The sequence below is a fragment of the Muntiacus reevesi genome, chromosome 1, assembly GCF_963930625.1.
Source record: "Muntiacus reevesi chromosome 1, mMunRee1.1, whole genome shotgun sequence".
In the NCBI taxonomy this organism is placed as follows: Eukaryota; Metazoa; Chordata; class Mammalia; order Artiodactyla; family Cervidae; genus Muntiacus; species Muntiacus reevesi.
Window position 1 is genome coordinate 187,865,834 of NC_089249.1, and position 23,852 is coordinate 187,889,685.

The 23,852-nt window shown below is 41.6% G+C and overlaps 1 protein-coding gene and 1 pseudogene across 1 annotated transcript; both read left to right on the plus strand.

The window, feature by feature from the left end:
- Positions 1–7,734: 7,734 nt before the first annotated feature.
- On the plus strand, positions 7,735–8,682 carry LOC136155753 (olfactory receptor 7A17-like). Its single transcript, XM_065917825.1, has one exon. It carries the CDS (start codon positions 7,735–7,737, stop codon positions 8,680–8,682), a length of 948 nt encoding a protein of 315 aa, XP_065773897.1.
- A 6,754-nt stretch (positions 8,683–15,436) lies between these two features.
- On the plus strand, positions 15,437–16,363 carry LOC136155759 (olfactory receptor 1571-like; annotated as a pseudogene).
- The last annotated feature ends 7,489 nt before the right edge of the window (positions 16,364–23,852 follow it).

The window sequence follows — 23,852 nt, forward strand, 5'->3', positions numbered from 1 at the left end:
AAACAAGCAGAATGAGATTATTACAATTACATTCAATTCAATTCAATTTTATTATTCTATCAGTTAGTTGTTGTGAAACTGAGCAGGACCTTGTGGGGTCTTCCTAGAGAGAGACCCTCCTCTGTCTCCTTCATCTAGTGTGTTGAGAAGTTTAGCCTGTTAGGTCTTCCCTGAGATCCAAAGAGCAGATTTAATCACAGAAGTGTGAAAATACAGAATCAAATTTTGACTCTATTAGAAGAGGTAAGAAGTATACTGGGTGTCTCAAAAGCAGAAGAGAGGGAGACAGGAACAGAGAGATTATGTTCAGAAATAACAGCTGAGAAGATTCCAAGTCTTTGGAAGGAATCGAATGCACACATACACAGAGGTATTATCATAGGACACATGAATGTTTCAACACAAAAGACCTTCTCCAACACACACGTATTAAAACTGTCAAAAGTCAATGAAAGAAAAGACTTCCCTGGTGGGTCAGTAGGTAAGAATCTGCCCGCCAAGGTGGGAACAGGTGTTGGGTTGATCCCTGGTCTGGAAAGTTTCCACATGCCACAGTGTCGCGAAGCCGGGGCACCGCAGCTGCTGAGCCTGTCCTGTGGAGCTGGTTCTCTGCGGCAGGAGAGGTCAGTGCGGTGAGAGGTCCTCCTACCGCCGTGAAGAATAGCGCCTGCACCTCCACAACCAGGGAAAGGCCCCGCAGAGCAAGGCAGACTCTGTGCAGCCAGAAATACAGCAAATAAATAAAGAATTTTTTTTTTAAGTCAGTGAAAGAATGCTGCTTTTATATACATATATATATGTATATATATATATATATATATATATACATATATATATATAATAGGCAATCAAAAAGGACCTAGGGAATTAAATAGAGGGAAATAAATGCAATATCTTGTAATAATCTATACTGGAAAAAGAATCTGAAAAAGAATATATATATAATTTTGCTGTACACCTGGAACTAATATGACACTGTAAATCAATTACATTTCAATAAAGTTATTAAAAAGAAAGAATATTAAAGGTACCCAGAAAAAAAAAGTGAGCACCCTGCAAAGATAGCTGCATTGGGTTATCAACAAATTCCTTAGCAGAGACTCCACAGGCCAAGAGAGAATGGAATGTCATTCTCAAACAATGGTGGTATAATAACTGCTAGCCAAGAATCCTCCATCCAGCAAAGGTATCATTTGCACATGAAGAACAAATAAAGGCTCTCCCAGATAAAGAAAAGCTGAGGGAGGTCAGCACCCAGAACTGTCTTATACGCAAAGTTGAAGTGTTCTCTTCTACTTGAAATGAGAAGGCAAAAGTACCCAAAGATTAAGTTGATAGGCAGAAACAGAAAACTTAAACTGTATATCAGACTAAGTCAACTCAATTCAAAAAATAAATAAAGAACCATAAAAAATGGGTAGACGACCCTCAACAGGCATTTTTTCCCGAGGAAGACATACAAATGGCCAACAGACACATGAAAAGAGGCTTACCATCATTAATCTTCAAAGAAACAGAAACCAAAATGGCAATGAGGTACATCTTCCACAGGAAGAATAGCTATTATCAAAGAGAAAAAATCGACAAGTTGATGAGGGCCACATGAGACCAGGAAATGGATACACGGATTTCAAAATTTCTTCTTCTGCAATTAGAGAAATCAGAACTGCAGCTCCTTGTATTTCCACATTTTCTCTCCATGGACCAGATCACTGTGCTTAGAAACCTGCCCATTATCCTGGCCACCATCTCTGACTCCTACCTCCACACACCCATGTAATTCTTCTTTTCCAATCTGTTCTTTTAAGATATGTTTCACATTCACCACCATCCCAAAGAAAGCAAAGCCATAACCTGCGAATATACTATTACCTACTCTTTGTAGATTTGGGCAGCATTGTATTGACCACAAAGACCTATGACCACTTCATGGCCATCTGTCAAACTCTGCACTACCTTGTCCCCATGAACATCACCCAACCCCCCTCCCCCCTCCCCCCCCCCCACTTTGTGGACTGCTGGTTCTGGTGTTTGGTGCATGGGTGCCCTACATTCTTTGTTACAAAGATTAACAGTGTTGCAAATGTCCTTCTGTACCTTCTTGGAATTCTGTACATTTCCTGTAAAAGCAAATAATAGGTCCAACTAGTCAATTGTGACACCTTTCTTAATGACATGATGTAATTTGAAACTGTTATATTTCAGGTTTAATGGACTGGTTCCTAATTGGGAAAGGAGTACATCAAGGCTGTATATGGTCACTCTTCTTATTTAACTATTATGCAGAGTATATCATGAGAAATGCTAGGTTGGATGAAGCACAAGCTAGATTCAAGATTGCCAGGCAAAATAGCAATAACCTCAGAAGTGCGGATGACACCACCCTTATGGCGGAAAGTGAAGAGGAGCTAAAGAGCCTCTTGATGAAAGTGAAAGATAAGAGTGAAAAAGCATTCTTAGAACTCAACATTCAAAAAACTAAGATTATGGCATCTGGTTCCATCACTTCAAGGGAAAGAGATGGGGAAAAAATGGAAACAGTAAGAGACTGTATTTCTTAAGCTAGAAAATCACTGCAGATGGTGACTGCAGTCACAGAATTAAAAGACACTTGCTTTTTGGAAGAAAAGCTTTGACAAACCTCGACAGTATATTAAAAAGCAGGGACTTTGCTGAAAAAAGTCCATCTAGTCAAAGCTATGGTTTTTCCAGTAGTCATGTATGGATGTGAGAGCTGGAACATAAAGAAGTCTGTGCACTGAAGATTTGATACTTCTGAACTGTGGTGTTGGAGAAGACCTTTGAGAGTCCCTTGGACTGAAAGGAGGTCAAAAAAGTCAATACTAAAGGAAACCAATCCTAAATTTTCACTGGAAGTATTGATGCTGAAGCTCAAGCTCCAATATTTTGACCACCTGATCAAGAGCTGACTTGTTAAAAAAGAGTTTGATGCTGGGAAAGATTGAATGCAGGAGGCGACGGGACAACAGAGGATGAGATGGTTGGATGGCATCACTGACTCGATGGACATGAGTTTGAGCAAGCTCCAGGATGTGGTGAGGGACAGGGAACCCTGGCATGCTGCAGTCCATCGGATCACAAAGAGTCAGGTACAACTGAGTGACTGAACAACAAATATCTTACCTGGGATCCTTTTCTCTAAGGTAGGTTCCTCTCTATCTGGAACACCATCAGCTTGGGGGAAGTACAAAGTGCTTTCCACCTGTGCATCTCACCCCTCACTTGTATCCTTGTTTCATTGGACAGGCTTTGAGTGGACCTCAGCCCTGTGGCTACTCATGCCCTTCTGCTCAGAGTCAAGTGCAATCGCCTCAGTGATGTGTACTGTGATCACACCCATGCTGAGCCCCTTCATCTATAGTCTAAGTATGAAGACATGCAAAGGGATCCGAAAAGATTATTTGGAGTGGCAAGTATCAAAGGACCACCAGTGGTCGTGTTAAAGAAGTTCCCTTTATTTCAGGGTGTAAAGAATTTGAACTGGAATCTGATATTCCGGCTCAAGTTATCAGAAACACAGTTCCTGGACCATTAGAGTTCTGAGGAATCCAAGTCTGCATTGGAACCGCAGACCTTGGTGATTTGTATGAACAATGAACTTATAGATATGCTTGTCTGGATAGGATTTCTCACATTCTTATGCTGCCTTGGGCAGGAGAATTATTTGTATTGGGTGCTGTTTTGTGATTTATAGGAGATTAGTAGCATCCCTTCTGATATTGCCAAGTATCTCCAGTGTCAAAATTGCATCTGGTTGAGAATTACTGGGCCAGAGCTCCAGAACTAAAAGACCTCAATCCAGACTCCAGTCATTGCTTGGTTTGTACTTTTAAGCAGAACACAAAATCCTTCTGAGTTCCAATCTGACAATGGAGAATGGAGTTCATAAAAGTGTTACCTCAAAAATCGCACTATTTAAAAAATTAAATCTGACAATCACTATAACATGCTAAGATAGTTTAATGGTCATGTGTTAGTCACTCAGTTGTGTCCAACTGGTTACAACCCCATGAACTGTAGCCTGCCAGTCTCTTCTGTCCATCGGATACCTCAAGGAAGAATACTCGAGTGGGTTGCCATTTCCTCCTCTGGTGAATATTCCCGACCCAGGGATCAAACCTGCATCTCTAACATCTCCTGCATTGGCAGGCATATTCTTTACCACTGAGCTACCTGGGAAGCCTGGTTTATGGTCATGTTAATATCATATCAGACTTCTCTGATAACTCAGTTGGTAAAGACTCTGCCTGTAATTTAGGAGACCCTGGTTCAATTCCTGTGTTGGGAAGATCCGTTGGAGAAGGGATAGGCTACCCACTCCAGGATTCCTTGGCTTCCCTTGTGGCTCAGCCGGTAAATAATGTGCCTGCAATGTGGGAGACTCTATTTGATCCCTGGGTTGGGAAGATCCCCTGGAGAAGGGAATGGCTACCCACTCCAGGATTCTGGCCTGGAGAATTTCGTGGACTGTATAGTCCAAGTGGGGCAAAGGGTCAGACAGGACTGAGCGATTTTCACGTATCATATCAACATATAAATATTTTTCTTAAAGATATAAACATTTTATAATGAGAGACTAAAGGGCAGCTGTTGACTTCTGATATAACTGAGAAACTTGTAATTGGCTTGGAAAAACTAGCATAAATCCAGGGAGTATAATACCCACAATTTTATACTGAAGGAGCAATGTTGTCCCCAGTTCTGAAGAGGGAAATATTAGTTCTTTGTTTTTGTATTTTTTTCTCTACCACAAATCAAATCTTTGAAGACCCAAGGGAACTTGTTAAGACAAATCCTCAGTGTGATAATTTAAAGAAGAATTAGACCTCAGGGATATGATGAGGTTCTGGGAGTCTTAGTGCTTTGAATTAAAGGGGAAGGAGTGATAAAAACTGAGTACCTCAGCTTATAACACAATCACCTAGTTACAGAGAATCAATAGAAGAATAATTGCATTGTGTCCAGCCCAGTGTCCCCAAGGGAAATCATGTTCTTGGAGGCTGGAGTAACAAAAGGAAAATATGCCTAATTAGCCTGACTTGTGTGCATGCTTGCTAAGTCCCTTCAGTCCTGTCAAACACTTTGTGACCAATGGACTGTAGCCCTCTAGGCAACTCTGTCCATGGGATTATCCAGGCAAGAATACTGGAGTGGGTTGCCATGCAATCCTCCAGGGGATTTTCCTGACTCAGGGATCAAGCCCCCATCTCCTGTGACTCCTGCATTGCAGGTGGATTCTTTATTACTGAGCCACCGGAGAAGCCCTGTGAGCTGACACAAGGAGCTGGTAATGTCTCCTCTATTGCAGCCCATCCGCCTATGCCACTTTGATTGGTGAGGACCTAGTTCTTAATTTAGATTCCTGAATCTGTCTGGGAGGCAATGCTTGATTTTATCCCTTCCTGTTGTCTTGTTTAGGCACAAAAATTCAGTCTGCATCATTAATCATTTAGAAAGGAACTTGGACTTCTACAGGGAAAGCCTTCTCTCTCAGTCTGCAGGCAGGTGAGAGCTCTGCACACGTTTCAGGGGAGGTTCAGAGAGGACGGAAGCCAGGATCATGTACCTGAGGTCACCTGAGGGCCAATCTAGCATATCCAGAGGCCAGAGGTCACTGTGGTTATTTCTGGCTTTTCTAATATTAGTATATCTCTTTAGGTCTAAAAGTAAAGTGACCCCTTCAGTCGTCAATGTTGACAAATGGTAACAGAGGAAGCTCAGTTAGAAGGAACAGGTGGTGGTGGTGGTTTAGTCTCTAAGTTGGGTCTGACCTTTTTTTGACTCCATGGACTGTAGCCCACTGGGCTCCTCTGCCCATGGAATTTTCCAGGCTAGAATACTGGAATGGGTTGCAATTTCCTCCTTCAGGTGATCTTCCTGACCCAGGGATTGAGCCTTGGCCTCCTGCATTGCAGGCAGATTCTTTGCAATGAACCACTAAGGAAGCCCCGTTAGAAGGATTGGGAGGTGTAAAAGGCTTCCAGTAAAAGTAGACAATAAGCATAATAATCTTATTTACAAACTGAAGTAAGCCTGTAGGAAAACGCTTCAAGAAAAGGAAGTATTCTCCATCTTGATATAAAATATATCCAAATTTTGTTGTATTTCATTTATTTCTGCTTTTGAATTGGTAGTTTATATTCCATTTGCTTATTCTCTTGGGATATTTAAACTGTAAGATATATCTCATCATGAGTATATCCCTGTTTATGTCCTTGGAAAAATATATTTTTCTTTATTATTTTTTCTGGGCATCAAGGAGATGCCACTGGAGTTGTAATATTGATGAAGGAAAGAAACTTTTCTTTGTTGCATTGTCTCAAGACTCATTTGAGTTTATTGGATATTTTCCCTCTTAATTTGCCTATGTCCACTTCATTTCTCTTTTTTTTCTACTTTCTCTCGCATGCTCTTCATTCTTCTCTAAATACTGAGAAGAAATTGGCCATACCAACGTTGAATCCCCAAATTATTATTCTATGGGAAGTTTACAAACTGGAATTTCGTGGTGGGATGGGTGGGAGACAAGAGGGGGATTCTGAAAGAAGGAGATATATGTATACCTACGGCTGATTCATCGTGAGGTGTGACAGAAAATGAGAATATTCTTTAAAGTTAATATCCTTCAACTAGACACATAAAAAAAAATCCTGGAGCCTCTGTGTAAAAATAATGTATTCTTTTGGAGAATTATAATTTGATCTGACCAGCTTGATGTGTAACCATTCATGGCCTAACGAGGGTGGATCTGGGTGACCAGTTTATTATAGTAACACAAGCCAAAAGCATCGTGTGTGCCTGTGTGCATGTTTGCCTGTGCCTTGTGAAGAGAGACCAAACCTTAAAGAAGAGGCATCTGTACTCTTATGTTAAGATGACTTATACAGGTGTCAGAAGTTGGTCAATAGATGGAACTAAGTAGGGAAACTGGTATAATTCACAGGATGGTTTTAAACTAAATTCATAAAGTGCAAGGAACCGCAGGGAAGGAGGGATTCTCTATGTGGTGAAGGTTCAACTGTAGCAGGGAGGCCACCTTGTTCCTCAGCATCCTTGACACCTTCTCTGATCACTCCCCCTCCTACTTATTCCTTCGCCCCACTGACTTCCTTGTTTGCACTGAACATGTGGAACAAGCGTCTCTGTCAGGTCCTTAGCAGTGGCAGCTCCCTCTGCCAGACACACACTTCTTCTGATGTCACAAAGGCTTCTTCTCTCTCTCTTCAGGAATCTTCAAACATCACCTAGTTTGAAGCTCTTCTTTGATGACTCAGGACAAAATAACACCGCATGCCACTCTCTCCTTTATACCTGGTTTTGTTTACTTCATAGCATCTGTGACATTCTGACATATTCTATCATATTTTATTTTAATATCCTCATTCACCATCCTTGGATTGCGAGAGATTTATTTTTCATCACTTGCTACTGAGTCAGCACTAAATATGTATTTCTCAAATAAATGAAGAAATACCTCATTAGAACTCTAGAATACATGAGCTCTTTGTCAATGTGATGAAAATGGGACAAAACTTCTTTGTCAGAGTTGAAATGGAGCATGTTTTGGAAGAGAACTTTTCTGTAAATTAGATCTTAAGATCAATTACTTGAGGGCTAAATAGAAATTGCAGTATTTCAGCTATGTGAATTATGCCAATTTGTCTGCAAACTAGTCATGTTATTTTCCTTTTTCCTGGTAGTCACCTCCACCCCATGGAACCAGGGAATAATACACGAATTTCAGAATTTCTTCTTCTAGTACTCTCAGAAGAAGAAGAACTGCAGCCCCTCATCTTTGGGCTCTTCCTCTCCATGTACCTAATCACTGTGTTTGGAAACCTGCTCATCATCCTGGTCATCAGTTCAGACTCCCACCTCCACACCCCCATGTACTTCTTCCTCTCCAACCTGTCCTTTGTAGACATCTGTTTCACCTCCACCACCATCCCAAAGATGCTGTGGGACATCCAGAACAAGAGTAAAGGTATCACCTATGGAGGCTGCATCAGCCAAATATATTTCTACATACTGTTTGCAGGATTAGATGACATTCTCCTGAGTGTGATGGCCTATGATCGGTATGTGGCCATCTGCCACCCCCTGCACTACACCGTCATCATGAGCCCCCGGCTCTGTGGACTGCTGGTTCTGATATCCTGGGTGCTGAATGCCTTGATTTCCTTGCTACACAGCTTAATGGTGTTGCGATTGTCCTTCTATCCACTTGTGCAAATCCCCCACTTTTTCTGTGAACTCAGTCAGGTGGTACAACTTGCCAGTTCTGACATCTTTCTTAAGAACATAGTGATGTATTTTGCAGCTGTCCTGGTGGGTGGTGGCCCTTTTGCTGGTATCCTTTACTCATATTCTAAAATAGTTTCCTGCATATGTAAAATCACATCAGCTCAGGGGAAGTATAAAGCATTTTCTACCTGTGTGTCCCACCTCTCAGTTGTCTTCCTATTTTATTTTACAGCCTTAGGAGTGTTCCTTAGCTCTGGGACTACCTACACCTCACATTCAAGTACAGTTGCCTCTGTGATGTACACTGTGGTCACACCCATGCTGAACCCTTTCATTTACAGTCTGAGAAACCGAGATATAAAAGAGGGTCTAAAGAGATTGTATTGGATGCCAAGTATAAAAGACCAATTATACTAGTGCTCTGGATTGCATAACTCAAAGTATGAAAACCAGGAATTGTTCTTTGATCATTGTGAAAGAAATTTTGCTCTTTGCCCTTATTTCCTGGGATTTCTATATTTCTTTCCTTCTTTGAATTCAGTATCTTTATAGAAGTTTAGAAACTCTCTTTTTAAGCATTATTCTCAGTCTTCTCTAGAGACAGTTTTTATTTTTTCCTACCCACCATTTTCCTCTCTTTGGATCCAAAATGTTTGGAAATCCATTTCTTTGATGGAGTATCATAGAATCATGGAGACTTCATCAGGAGGAATGTCTTTTCATCAGAGCGTTTAGTCTGTTGTTGGTCAGTCACACAGTTGTGCCCACCTCTTTGTGACCCCACAGATTGCAGCACGGCAGGCCTGCCTGTCCCTCCCCATCTCCCAGAGCTTGCCAATGTTCATGTTCATTGCATCGGTGATGCCATCCAACCATCTCATACTCTGATGCCTTCTTCTCCTTCTGTCCTTGATTTCTCCCAGCAGCAGGGACTTTTCCAGTGAGTCATCTGTTTGCATCAGGTGACCAAAATGCTGGAACTTCAGCTTCAGCATCAGTCCTTTCAGCGAATATTCAGGGTCGATCTCCCTTATGACTGACTGGTTTGATTTCCGTGCTTTTCAAGGGACTATCAGGAGTCTTCTCAAGCAACATAGTTCAACGGCGTCAACTATTCCACATTCTGCCTTCTTTATGGTCCAGTTCTCACAACCATGTGTGATCACTGTGAAGACCATAGCCTTGACTATGTGGACCTTTGTTGGCAGAGTAACGTCTTTATTTTTCAGCACACTGTCTAGGTTTATCATCGGTTTCCTGCCAAGAAGGTACCATCTTCTGATTCCATGGCTGCAGTCATCATCCATAGTGATTTTGGAGCCCAGGAAGAAGAATCTGTCACTGCTTCCACCTTTTCCGTTCTATCTGCCATGAAGTAATGGGGCCAGATGCTATGGTCTTAGTTGTTTTAATATTTAGTCTTAAGTCGGTTCTTTAGGAGATTTTTAATCTACTGGCAATTATAGAGGTTTTTGGTAGGTATTACCTATTGCCAATTTGTTAACTTGTTTTCTGTTTGTTAGTGTAGTTCTTTGTTTTTCTTTTTTCTTTGTGTTTCTTTTCTTATGATTTGATGATTTTATTTAGTGATATGCTTGCATTCCTATCTATGTAGATTTTATCTTGTGTAGATTTTTGATGTACGATAAACAAAGGGTCTTCATATGATGACCTACAATGATGTCTACTTTTAAAAACAAGTGGTCTTTTTTTTTCAATTTTTTTTTCATTTATTTTTATTAGTTGGAGGCTAATTACTTTACAATATTGTAGTGGATTTTGTCATACATTGACATGAATAGTTCATACACATATTAATAGCACTACATTCTCCCTCCCTGCCCTACATTTTGTGTCTTTTAAGTCACATTTGATAACGCCCTAGTTATCCCTTTCATTCTTATTGCAGCTATACTTGATATTCTGATTACTTTGTCTGTTGACTTCTCACACAAGCTCAGTGATCTGACCCACAGCCTCTCTCTGAGCCTGCCTTTACTATCGCAGGGTTTCCTCTTCTTATAGTTTCTTCCCACAATTTATGCCATTTTCTTTCCTTCTTAGAGAGGGTCCTATAATGTTCCGTGTAGAGTGCATTTAGAATTGATGAGTCCAATTAGTCTTTCATTGTCTGAAAAGTTCCTTATCTCTCCTTCAATTCTAGATGTTAGTGTTTCTGGGTAGAATGCCCGAGTTTGCATGTTTTCCCCTCTCAACACTTTAAACGTGCCATGCCTCCCCATTATATTGTACAAAGTTTCTGAAAGAAGAAGAAAGGAAAACTCAGCGGATAGACTTACGTGTTTCCATCTCCATGACAATCGCATGGGCTGCAGCCCACCCAGCTTCACTATCCTTAGGGTTTCCTAGGCAAGAATGCTGGATCGGGTTGCCATTTCCTTCTCCAAGGGGTCTTCTCGACCCAGAATCAAACCCACCTCTCCTGCATTAACAGGCAGATTTTTTACTTTCTGGCTACCAGGGAAATCCTGTTAGATGGAATGGGAGGCATAAAATGCTGCCAGTAAAAGTATAAGGTAAGTATAGGGATTTTTTTTTTTTTTAAATAAACAGGAGGAAACAAATAGGGTAAGTCCTTAAGGAAAAGAAGCCTTCTACTGCTTCATATGCTTCATATACAACATATCGAATTTCTGTTGCATTTTGCCTGTTTCTGATATTGAATTAGTAATTTATATTCCCATTGCTTATTTTCCTATAAGGATATGCAAGCTGTAAGATGTTCCATGTCATTTCATTTTTTATGTACTTGGACAAAAGATATTTTTCTTTATTATTTTTCCAGACATCAAGGAGATGTCACTGGAGTTGGAATGTTGATGAAGCAAGGATATCTCTATATTGCATTGTCTCAGGGGTCATTTCCAATTTGCCTTGATTCATGGACCTAACATTCCAGATTCCTATGCAATATTACTCTTTACAGCATCTAACCTTGCTTGTATCACCAGTTCCATCCACACCTGGGTGTTGTTTTTGCTTTGGCTCCATCCCTTCATTCTTTCTGGAGTTATTTCTCCACTGATCTCCAGTAGCATATTGGGCACCTACCAACCTGGGGAGTTCCTCTTTCAGTGTCCTATCTTTCTGCCGTTTCACACTGTTCATGGGGTTCTCAAGGCAAGAATACTGAAGTGGTTTGCCATTCCCTTCTCCAGTGAACCACATTCTGTCAGACCTCTCCACCATGACCCATCCATCTTGGGTGGTCCCCCACAACATGGTTTAATTTCACTGAGTTAGACAAGGCTGTGGTCCATGTGATCAGATTGGTTAGTTGTCTGTGATTGTGGTTTCAGCCTGCCTGCCCTCTGATGCCCTCTCTCAGTGCCTAGCTCTTACTTGGTTTTCTCTTACCTTGGATCTGGGGCATCCCTTCACGGCTGCTCCAGCAAAGTGCAGCCGCTGCTCCTTTCCTTTGACATGGGGTAGCTCCTCTTGGCCGCCTCCCCTGACCTCGGACCTGGGGTAGCACCTTTCAGCCATGCTTGTGCGACTTCGCGGCCACCCGAGCTTGTGCTGACTGTGGCTCAGATCATGAACTGCTTATTGCCAAATTCAAACTTAAATTGAAGAAAGTAGGGAAAACCACTAGACCATTCAGGTATGACCTAAATCAAATCCCTTATGACTATAGAGTGGAAGTAAGAAATAGATTTACGGGACTAGATCTTATAGACAGAGTACCTAATCAGCTATGGACGGAGGTTCCTGAAATTGTACAGGAGACAGGAATCAAGACCATCCCCAAGAAAAAGAAATGCAAAAAAGCAAAATGGCTGTCTGAGGAGGCCTTGCAAATAGCTGTGAAAAGAAAGGAAGCAAAAAGCAAAGGAGAAAAGGAAAGATATACCCATTTGAATGCTGAATTCCAAAGAATAGAAAGGAGAGATAAGAAAGACTTCCTGAGCGATCAATGCAAAGAAATAGAGGAAAACAATAGCATGGGCAAGACTAGAGATCTCTTCAAGAAAATTAGAGATACCAAGGAAACATTTTATGCAAATTGGGCTCAATAAAGGACAGAAATGGTAGGGACCTAAAAGAAGCAGAAGAGATTGCAAGAATACACAGAAGAACTGTACAAAAAAGATCTTCAAGACCCAGATAATCATGATGGTGTGATCAGTCAGCTAGAGCCAGACATCCTGGGAAGTGAAGTCAGGTGGTCCTTAGAAAGCATGACTATGAACAAAGCTAGTGGAGGTGATGGAATTCCAGCTGAGCTGTTTCAAATCCTGATAGATGATGCTGTGAAAGTCCTGCATTTGATATGCCAGCAATTTTGGAAAACTCAGTAGTGGCCAACAGGGCTGGAAAAGTCAGTTTTCATTCCATTCCCAAAGAAAGGCAATCCCAAAGAATGCTCAAACTACCACACAATTGCACTCATCTCACATGCTAATAAAGTAATGCTTAAAATTATCCAAGCCAGGCTTCAGCAATATGTGAACTGTGAACTTCAGATGTTCAAGCTGGTTTTAGAAAAGGCAGAGGAACCAGAGATCAAATTGCCAACATCTGCTGGATCATCGAAAAAGCAAGAGAGTTCCAGAAAAATATCTATTTCTGCTTTATTGACTATGCCAAAGTCGTTGACTGTGTGGATCACAATAAACTGTGGAAAATTCTGAAAGAGATGGGAATACCTGACCACCTGACCTGCCTCCTGAGGAATCTGTGCAGTTCAGGAAGTAACAGTTAGAACTGGACATGGAACAACAGACTGGTTCCAAATAGGGAAAGGAGTATGCCAAGGCTGTATACTGTCACCCTGCTTATTTAACTTATATACAGAGTACATCATGAGAAACACTGGGCTGGAGGAAGCACAAGCTGGAATCAAGATTGCTGGGAGAAATATCAATAACCTCAGATATGTGGATGACACTACCCTTATGACAGAAAGTGAAGAAGATCTAAAAAGCCTCTTGATGAGAGTGAAAAAGGAGAGTGAAAAAGTTGGCTTAAAGCTCAAAATTCAGAAAACTAAGATCATGGCGTCTGGTCCCATCACTTCATGGCAAATAGATGGGGAAACAGTGGAAACAGTGGCTGACTTTTGTTTTTCTGGGCTCCAAAATCACTGTAGATGGTGATTGCAGCCATGAAGTTAAAAGACGCTTACTCCTTGGAAGGAAAGTTATGACCAACATAGACAGCATATTAAAAAGCATAGACATTACTTTGTCAACAAAGGTCTGTCTAGTCAAGGCTATGGTTTTTCCAGTAGCCATGTATGGATGTGAGAGTTGGACTATAAAGGAAGCTGAGCAGTGAAGAATTGATTCATTTGAACTGTGGTGTTGGGGAAGACTCTTGAGAGTCCCTTGGACTGCAAGGAGTCCAACCAGTCCATCCTAAAGGAAATCAGTCCTGGGTGTTCTTTGGAAGGACTGATGTTGAAGCTGAAACTCCAATATTTGGCCACCTGATGTGAAGAGCTGATTCTTTGGAAAAGACCCTGAAGCTGGGAAAGATTGAGGGCAGGAGGAGAAGGGGATGACAGAGGATGAGATGGTTGGATGGCATCACCGACTCAATGGACATGGGTTTGGGTGGACTCTTGGAGTTGGTGATGGACAGGGAGTCCTGGCTTGCTGAGATTCATGGGGTCCTAAAGAATCGGACATGACTGAACAACTGAACAACTGAACTGAACTGAACAGGGGTCATGTTAGTATATCGGATATTATTTTCCCTTAATATCCATAGGTTCATTTCATTACTCTCTGTTTCTTTCACTCTCTTCCTTTATTCTGTAAATACCAAGCAGAATTTGGCTATACCAAAAATGAACCCGCATTTATTGTTCCATGAGAAGTTTATAAACTGGAATTTCATGGTAAAAATGATATATTCCTTGGGAGAATAATAATTTGACCTGACCAGCTGAGCTGTAACCAGCCAGTGTAAAGAGTGTGAATCTGTGTGACCAAACATGGCAGTGACACAACCCAAAAGAACAAGGTGTGTGTCTCTGCGTGCTTGTGTGTGTGTCTGTGTGTGCACTTGTGCCTTGAAAGTGAGAACAGTTCTTAAAGCAGGGGCACCTGGACTAATATGCTAAATGACATATATACACAGCTCAGAATTCAGTCAATAGATGGAACTAAGAACAGAAGCTGACATAATTCACAGTACCGATTTATAGCTAATTTGATAATGTGCAAGGAAGCACAGGGAAAGAGGGATTCTCTTGGACTGAAGGTCCAGCTGTAGAAAGGAGGCCACTGTGTTCCTCAGCATCCCTGACACCATCTCTAATCACTCCCTGTCCTGATTTTCCCTCTGCCCCACTGGCTTCCGTGTTTACTATCGAACATGTGGAACGAGCATCTTCCTCAGGTCCTTAACAGTGGCAGCTCCCTCTTCCACATACACAATTCTGACATCACACTAACTCCTTGTCTCTCTTTCATTAGGAATCTGTTGAAACATCACCTAGTTTGTTGAACTTTCCTAAACACTCAGGACAAAATAACACCTCCTACCACTCTCCTTTATATCTGGTTTTGTTTTCTTCTTAGCAATTATCACTTTCTGACATATTCTATGATATTTTATTTGAATATCCTCATTCACTATCCTTAGATTGAGAGAGATTTACTTTACAGCACTTTATTTTTCTTCTCTCCATGTGCTTTGATCATGCTTGGCACTAAATATTTCTCAAAGGAATGAAGGAATATCACATTAAAACTCTAGAATATATGACCTCTTAGCAAATGCGATGAGAATGGGGCAAAAATCCCTAGATGGAAATGAAATGAAGTATACCCTCATAGGGGATTCTTGACTCAGCGGTTTAGAATCTGCCTTCAATGCAGCAGCCATTAAGAAACATGGGTTCAATCCCAGGTTTGGGAAGAACCCCTGGAGGAGAGCAAGGCAACCCACTCTAGAACTCTTTCTTGGGAAATCCTATGGACAGTGGAGGCTGGCGCGCTATGTTTCTTGGGGTCGCACAGAGTTGGACAAGACTGAAGCTGCTAAACATACACACATATGCTCAAAGAGAATTTATCTGAAAATAAAATAGTACACTGACTTCTTGAGGGCTAAATAGAAATTTCAGTATTTCAGCTTTGTGAATTATACCACAAAAAATTGTCATTATTTCCTTTTTCCTGGTAGTCAACTACACCCCATGGAACCAAGTAATAATACACAGATTTCAGGATTTCTTCTTTGGGGAATTTCAAAGGAAGCTAACTACCCTCATCTTTGGGCTTTCCCTCTCCATGTACCAGGTCACTGTGCTTGGGAACCTACTCATCATCTTGACTGTCAGTTCGAACTTCCACATACACATCCCCATGACTTCTTCCTCTCCAACCTGTCCTTTGTAGGCATCTGTTTCATTTCCAACAGCATCCCAAAGATGTTCTGGAACATCCAGACACAGAGCAAAGGTATCACCTATGAAGGCTGCATCACTCAGATGTATTTTTGCATACTGTGTGCAGGACTAGATGACATTTTCCTGAGAGGGATGTCTTATGATCGGTATGTGGCCATCTGCCATCCCCTGCACTACACGGTCATCTGCAGTCCTCACCTCTGTGGGCTGCTGGTTCTGATATCCTGGGTGCTGATTGCCTTGCATTCCTTGCTACACAGCTTAATGGTGCTGTGATTGTCCTTCTGTCCAGAAATGCAAATCCCCCACATTTTTTGTGAACTACAACTTGCCAGTTCTGACAACTTTCTTAATAACATAGTGGTGTATTTTACAGCTCTCCTGGTGGGTGTTGGTCCTTTTGCTGGCATCCTTAACCCTTACTCTAAAATAGTTTCCTGCATGTGTAAAATCTCATCAACTCAAGGGAAATATAAAGCATTTTCTACCTGTGTGTCCCACCTCTTGGTTGTCTCCCTATTTTATTTTACAGCCTTAGGAGTGTTCCTTAGTTCTGCTGCTACCCATACCTCACATTCAAGTACAATTGCCTCGGTGATGCACACTGTGGTCACACCCATGCTGAACCCTTTCATCTACAGTCTGAGAAATCTAGATATAATCGGGGCTGTGAAGAGTTTATGTTTGACACCAAGTATAAAAGACGAATTATAATATTTCCCTGGATTGCATATCTCAAAGCCTCAGAACCAGAAATTGTGATTCTTTCATGACTGTGGAATAAAATTTTCTCCTTGTATGTATAATCTGGAATTTCCATTTTTCTTTCCTTCTTTGGATTCAGCATCTTTATACAATCTTGGCACTTTCTTTATTAAGCTTTATTCTCAGTGTTATGCACAGCAATTTTTATTTTTTCCTACTCCACAATTTATGTACCTTTGAAGAAAAATGTTTGGAAATTTCATTTCTTTGGTGGGCTATCATAGATTTATGAAAAATTTGTTAAGCATCATGTCTTTTTTTATTAGAACATCTAGTTTGCTGACACTGATAGACATTATCCATAGGTATTGCTTATTGCCAGTGTGTTCTCTTTTCTTGCTGTTGTAGTTCTTATTTTTTCCTTCTGTGTGTTTTTTTAGGTTTCATGTTTTATTGAGTGGTATGCTTTGAGCAAGCTCTGGGAGATGTTGAAGGACAGGGAAGCCTAGCGTACTGCAGTCCATGGGAGGGAGCAAGTCAGACACAACTGGGTGACTAGACAGCAAAGTAATAATGATTGTGTTTCTTTCTCTCTAGTTTTTGTGTATCCAGTGTAGTGTTTTTGATGTATGTTAAACAATGAGTTTTTATGTGATGACCTACAGCTGTATTTTCTTTTTCTTTTTATTTATTTATTTTTATTTTTTATTTTTCAGTAGGTTTTGTCATACATTGATATGAATCAGCCATAGAGTTACACGTATTCCCCATCCCGGTCCCCCATCCCACCTCCCTCTCCGCGCGATTCCTCTGGGTCTTCCCAGCCCACCAGGCCCGAGCACTTGACTCATGCATCCCACCTGGGCTGGTGGTCTGTTTCACCACAGATAATATACATGCTGTTCTTTCGAAACATCCCACCCTCACCTTCTCCCACAGACTTCAAAAGTCTGTTCTGTACTTCTGTGTCTTTTCTTCTGCCCTGCATATAGGGCCATTGTTACCAGGGCAGGAGAGATGTATTTTCTTTTTAAAACAGGCTGTCTTTTAAGTTCCTGCACTTTCAAATATTCACTACATTTTCACTTCCTGAGCTACATTTGTGTTTGTTGTCATGTTTAACACCTCACTATTTATCTCTTTAATTCTAATTGTAGCTATACTTGACTTTAGAAATTCTTTTTGTCTATGAAATTGTCATTCTAGCTTAAGTGATGTGATCTTCAGCCTTTCTACACATTTGCCTTTACTAGTGGGGGTTTGCCTTTTGTGTAGTTTCTTCCCACTTGGTATGCCTTTTTCTTTTCTTCTTAGAGAAGATTCTACATCATTCCTTGTTGAGTAGGCTTAGAATTGATAAATTGTTACAGTCTTTGCTTGTCTGAAAAGTTCCTTATCTCTCCTTTGATTCTAAATGATAGTCTTGCTGGGCAGTATGCCCTAGTTTGCAGATTTTTCCCACTCATCCCTTTAAATATATCAGGTTTCTCCCATCTGACATGTAATGTTTCTACAAAACAAAGGGGCAAGGGAAATCATTTGATAGACTTATAGGGCACTTTTCTATACAATGCTGCTTTTCTGTTGCTTCCTTTAGAAACCCATATCTTTAATATTGCAGTTTTCATGGATGGATGTTGGTGTGGTTCTTGTTGCTGTCATTTTTGGGGGACACTTTTATATCTTCTGGTACCTGATTCTGGTTTTTTATTCATGTTTGAGAAGGTTTTCAGCCATAATTTTCTCAAATACCTTTTGACTATCTCTCCTTCTGTCTTTTACTTCCTGGACACTCCAGTCATGCCAGTGTTGGTGTTCTTAATGTAGTCAAACATCCTTCAAAATATTCTTGTTTTTAATTTGCTTCTTTCTTTTCTGATGGAGTCACTTCCATGATTCTATTTCAGTTAACCTATGCATTCTTCTGTATTACCTGGTATACTATTAACTACTTCTAGCTGTTGGTCATTTCCTTTATTGTAGTGTTCAGTTCTAACTAGTTTTTATTTTATAGTTCCCTGTTAACATGATCACTGCTTCATCAGTCCTTTTTTCAGAGAATTAAATATTTTATGGCTTTCCCTTTATTAACAAAATGCACAGGGTGAATGCTGGAAATAAAACTTCTTTTGGAAGATTCCTTGAATCTTTTTAGCTTGAGAAAATGGAGTTTTATATCATTTTACTAATGCACTGATTCCAAATCTGGTAAACTGTTTGTTTCTCTTTCATTAGCTGTTTTTTAGGCATGTCTTTAGGGCTTGAATCAGGTATGAGGTATGGCTTCCTCTTTGATGTGTGGTCAATATTGGCCTAAAGGGAGGGAGATAGGTACCAAGTTGCTACAGTAGAAGCCCTGAGGGTCATGTCTGAGCTGACCTTGTTCCCCCTCAGTGTGTGCTCCCCCACTCCTGCACCAGCTTGGTTGACCCAGAGAGGAGCAGTGCTGGAGCAAGAAGTGCTAGTGTGAGGCACTCAACGTGTGGTGGGGCTTGGACCTGTTGGCCTGGGCAGAGCTTGAGATGCAGACTGCATCTGAGGCACTGTCTCTGTAAGCACCACCAAGAGTTGGCCCTCCCCTGCTCAGAAGCATCTTTGGGTCTGAAGCTCTCTTGTCACTACAGTAGAGCTGCTGTTCCCATTATGGTATGGGCTGCAAATCCAGGGAGCAGGGACTTGCATGGACTTCTGGTATGGATAGGGGTGTGGGCTGTGGAACACAGCTGGAGTCACTGATTGGGGTTGCTTCTGATGTGAAGTCCATGTAAGCACCAGTAATAGAGGTTGTGGCCCTGCTTAGACCTTGCTTCATGTCTGACCCTCTGCTGTGATTCACAGCCAGGTTCCCAAGCATCCACTCATCTCAGGTTGTGGCACACACCTACACACACACAGACACACACACAATATCTATATCTATGTCTATATATCTGTATATCTGTATATACTGTACCTCCTGTATGCAGGCAGATTCTTTACTGTCTGATCTACATAGTGGACCTGCCTTCAATGCAACATGTGGGTTTGACCTGTGCATTGGGAAGATCCCAGGGGAATGGAAAGGCAACCCACTCCAGTATTCTTGATTGGCAAATCCTACAGACAGAGGAAGCCTGGCAGGCTCCAGCCCCTGGGGTCACAAAGACTCAAATGTGACTGAGCACAGCACACACACATATAATGCGCTAAGACAGTTCATGGTACATGTCATCAGTACAAGGATTTAGTAGTGAGGGGATAAAGGATAGCTCTTAACTTCTGATATAACTGGGAAATTTCTAATTGACTGGGAGAAACTATCATGCATCCAAGGAGTTTATTGACCGAGGTTTTATTTTAAAGTAACAAAGCCATTCCCCTTTTTGAAGAGAAGAATGATAATGTTTAGAGATTTCAGTGGTTTTGTCTCTGTCCCAAACCAAAGGGTTAAAGCCCTGAGGGACCTAGTCAAGACAAATCCTGAATGTTACAATTTAAAGAAAATTTTGTACTCAGGGATGTGATGACATGCTGAGAATCGTAGGGATTTAGAATCAAGAGAGTTAAGAGGAAGGAGTAATAAAAAAATAAATTCACCTAACTTATAATGCAGTGTCTTAGGAACAGAGAATTAGCAGGGGAAAAAATCCATTCTGTCCAGAAAAGTGTCCCCATGGGAAATCATGTATTTAGAGGTTGGAGTAACTGGAGGAAGCATGACTAATGAGCTGACACAGGACGCTCTAATATCTCCTCTGCTGCAGTCCCTCAGTCTCTGCCACTTTGGGGAGGACCTGGTTCTTGCTTCTGAAGTTCTACATCTGTCTGGGAAACAATGCTTGCTTTTTATCAGCTCCTGTTTTCTTATTTGGGGACAAAAATTATCTCTGCGTCAGTAGTCATTTAGGGAGGAATGTTGACTTCTACAGGGAAAGCCTTTTCTCTCAATCTGCAGGCAGGTGAGTCTGAGACCTCCACAGACCCTGAAGGAGAGTGTCAGTGATGATGGAAGCCCGGAATGTGTACCTGAGGTCTCCTGAGGACTAATCTTGCAGAGGTCAGAGACCAGAGGTCATTGTGGTTGTTTTCTGATTTTCCTAATATTAATGTACTTATTTTGGAGAAGGAAATGTTAACCCACTCCAGTATTCTTGCCTGGAGAATCCCAGGGATGGGGGAGCCTGGTGGGCTGCCGTCTATGGGGTCGCACAGAGTCAGACATGACTGAAGCGACTTAGCAGTAGCAGCAGCAGCAATGTACTCATTTATGGTCTAAAAATAAAATGAACATTGCACTTGAAATTGCAAGTGTCAATCTTGACAATTAAATGGCAATAGCGGAAGCCCAGAAGGAATGATGTTAGTGGTTTAGTCCCTGAGTTGCTCCAACTTCTGTGTCCCTGTGGACTGTCCTGGGGGACAGTCTGACACCTGGCTCCTCTGTCCATGGGATTTCCCAGACAAGAATGCTGGAATGAGTTGCCATTTCCTTCTCCAGGGGATGTTGTTTACCCAGGGATTGAACCTATGTGTACTGCATTGACAAGCAGATTCTTTACTTTTTGAGCCACCAAGAAAAGCTCTTTAGAAGGAATAGGAGGCATAAAATGATTCCAGTAAAAGTAGAAAATAAGTATAAGGACCTTATTTATGAGCAAGAGGAAATAACTAAGCAAAGTCCTTAAGAAACAGAAATCTACTGCTTTATATGATTCATGTAAAACACATCCAACTTCTGTTGTATTTTGTCTATTTCTGATATTGAATTGGTAGCTTATATTCCAATTTTTTCTTTTCCTCTTTGGATATTCAAACTGTAAAATGTTCCATGTCATAAGTATATCATTTTTTATGATCTTGAACAAAAGATATTTTTCTTTATTATTTTTCCAGACATCAAAGAGATGTCACTGGAGTTGGAATGTTGATGAAGCAAGGAAACCTTTCTTTATTGCATTGTCTCAGGGATCATTGAGTATATTGGATATTATTTTCTGTTAATGTCCATATATCCATTTCATTTCCCTTAATGTCCATATATCCATTTCATTTCTCTCTGTTTTATTCCCTCTCATACATTTGATTCTTCACTAAATACTAAGCAGAGATTGACTATACCAAAAATGAACCCCACATTTATTGTTCCATGAGAAGTTTATAAACTGGAATTTCACAGTAAAAATTATATACTCTTTTGGGGAATAATTATTTGACCTGACCTGCTGAGCTGTAACCACTCATAGCCGTAAAAGGGTGAATCTTGGTGACCAATGTATGATGGTGACACAACACAGAACGTGTGTGTGTGTGTGTGTGCTGTGTGTGTGTGCATGGGCTGTGTGTGCTGTGTGTGTGCGTGTGCTGTGTGTGTGTGCTGTGTGTGTATGTGTGCTGTGTGTGTGTGTGCTTTGTGTGTGTACTGTGTGTGTGTGCTGTATGTGCTCTGTGTGTGTGTGTGTGTGCTGTGTGTGTGTGTGTGCTGTGTGTGTGCTGTGTGTGTATGTGTGTGTGTCTGTGTGTGTGCTGTGTGCTGTGTGTGTGTGTGCTGTGTGTGTGTGTGCTGTGTGTGTGTACTGTGTGTGTGTGCTGTGTGTGCTCTGTGTGTGTGTGTGCTGTGTGTGTGTGTGTGTGCTGTATGTGTGCTGTGTGTGTGTGTGTGCTATGTGTGTATCTGTGTGAGTGTGTGCTGTGTGTGTGCTGTGTGCTGTGTGTGTGTGCTGTGTGTGCTGTGTGTGTATATGTGCTGTGTGTGTGTGTGTTGTGTGTGTGTACTGTGTGTGTGTGTGTGCTCTGTGTGTGTGTGTGCTCTGTGTATGCTGTGTGTGTGTGCTATGTGTGTATCTGTGTGAGTGTGTGCTCTGTGTGTGTGTGTGCTGTGTGTGTGTGTGTGCTCTGTGTGTGTATGTGCTGTGTGTGTGTGTGTGCTGTGTGTGTGTGTGTGTCTGTGTGTGTGTGCTGTGTGTGCTCTGTGTGTGTATGTGCTGTGTGTGTGTGTGGTGTGTGTGTATCTGTGTGAGTGTGTGCTGTGTGTGTGCATGTGTGTCTGTGTGTGCTCTGTGTGTGTATCTGTGTGTGTATGTGTGTGTGTTCTCTGTGTGTGTGTGTGCTGTGTGTGTGTGTTCTGTGTGTCTGTGTGTGTTGTGTGTGTGTGTTGTGTGTGTGTGCTATGTGTGTGTGTGCTGTGTATGTGTGTTCTGTGTGTCTGTGTGTGCTGTGTGTGTGTGCTGTGTGTGTGCTCTGTGTGTGTGTGTGTGTGTGTGTGCTCTGTGTGTGTGTGTGCTGTGTGTGTGTGTGTGCTGTGTGTGTGTATGTGCTGTGTGTGTGTGTGGTGTGTGTGTATCTGTGTGAGTGTGTGCTGTGTGTGTGTATGTGTGTCTGTGTGTGCTCTGTGTGTGTATCTGTGTGTGTATGTGTGTGTGTTCTCTGTGTGTGTGTGTGCTGTGTGTGTGTGTTCTGTGTGTCTGTGTGTGTTGTGTGTGTGTGTTCTGTGTGTCTGTGTGTCTGTGTGTGTGCTGTGTGTGTGTGTTCTGTGTGTCTGTGTGTCTGTGTGTGTGCTGTGTGTGTGTGCTGTGTGTGTGTGTGTGTGCTGTGTGTGTGTGTGTGCTTTTGTCTTGAAAGGGAGGACAGTTCTTACAGCAGAGGCACCAGGACCCATGTGCTAAATGACTTATATACACAGGTCAGAGCAACAGGTTGAACCAAGAGGTGAATCTGATATAATTCATAGGACAGTTTTATAGCTAAATTGATAGTGTGTAAGGAACCTCATGGAAGGAGGGATTCTCTGTGGACTGAAGGTTCAGCTGTAGCAGGAAGGCCACCTTGTTCCTCAGCATCACTGACACCATCTCTAATCACTGCCCCTCCTGCTTATCCCTCTGGCCCACTGGCTTCCTTGTTTGCACTTGAACATGTGGGACAAGCATCTTCCTCAGGTCCTTAGCACTGGCAGCTCCCTCTTCCAGGCACACATTCTGACATCAGCATAGCTCCGTGTCTGTCTTTCATTAAGAATCTGTTCAACATCATCTAGTTTGCTGGACTTTCCTGAACACTCAGGACAAAATAACACCTCCTTACCTCACTTTTATACCTGACTTTGTTTCATCATAGCATCTATCACATTCTGACATATTCTATCATATTTTATTAGCATAACATTTATTAGCATAACCATCATTGAATTGCTAGAGGTTTGCTTTTCATCAGTTTCTACGTCTTGTCTCCATGTTCTTGGAAGGTGGTTAGCACTAAACATGTATTTCTCAAAAGAATGAAGGAATATCACATTAAAACTCTAGAATATATGACCTCTTAACAAATGTGATGAGAATGGGACAAAATTCCTAGTCAGAAATGAAATGAAGTATAGCATCAAGGGGCTTCCACAGTGACTCAGTGGTTTAGAATCTGCCTGCAATGCAGTACCCATTCAAGAGATGCAGGATCAATCCCTGTGCTGGAAATAACCGCTGGAGGAGGGCAGGGCAACACACACCAGAATTCTTTCTTGGGAAAT

What these genes read in the sequence shown, in the direction of transcription:
- LOC136155753 (XM_065917825.1), top strand. Translation starts at nt 7,735, where the DNA reads ATGGAACCAGGGAATAATACACGAATTTCAGAATTTCTTCTTCTAGTA.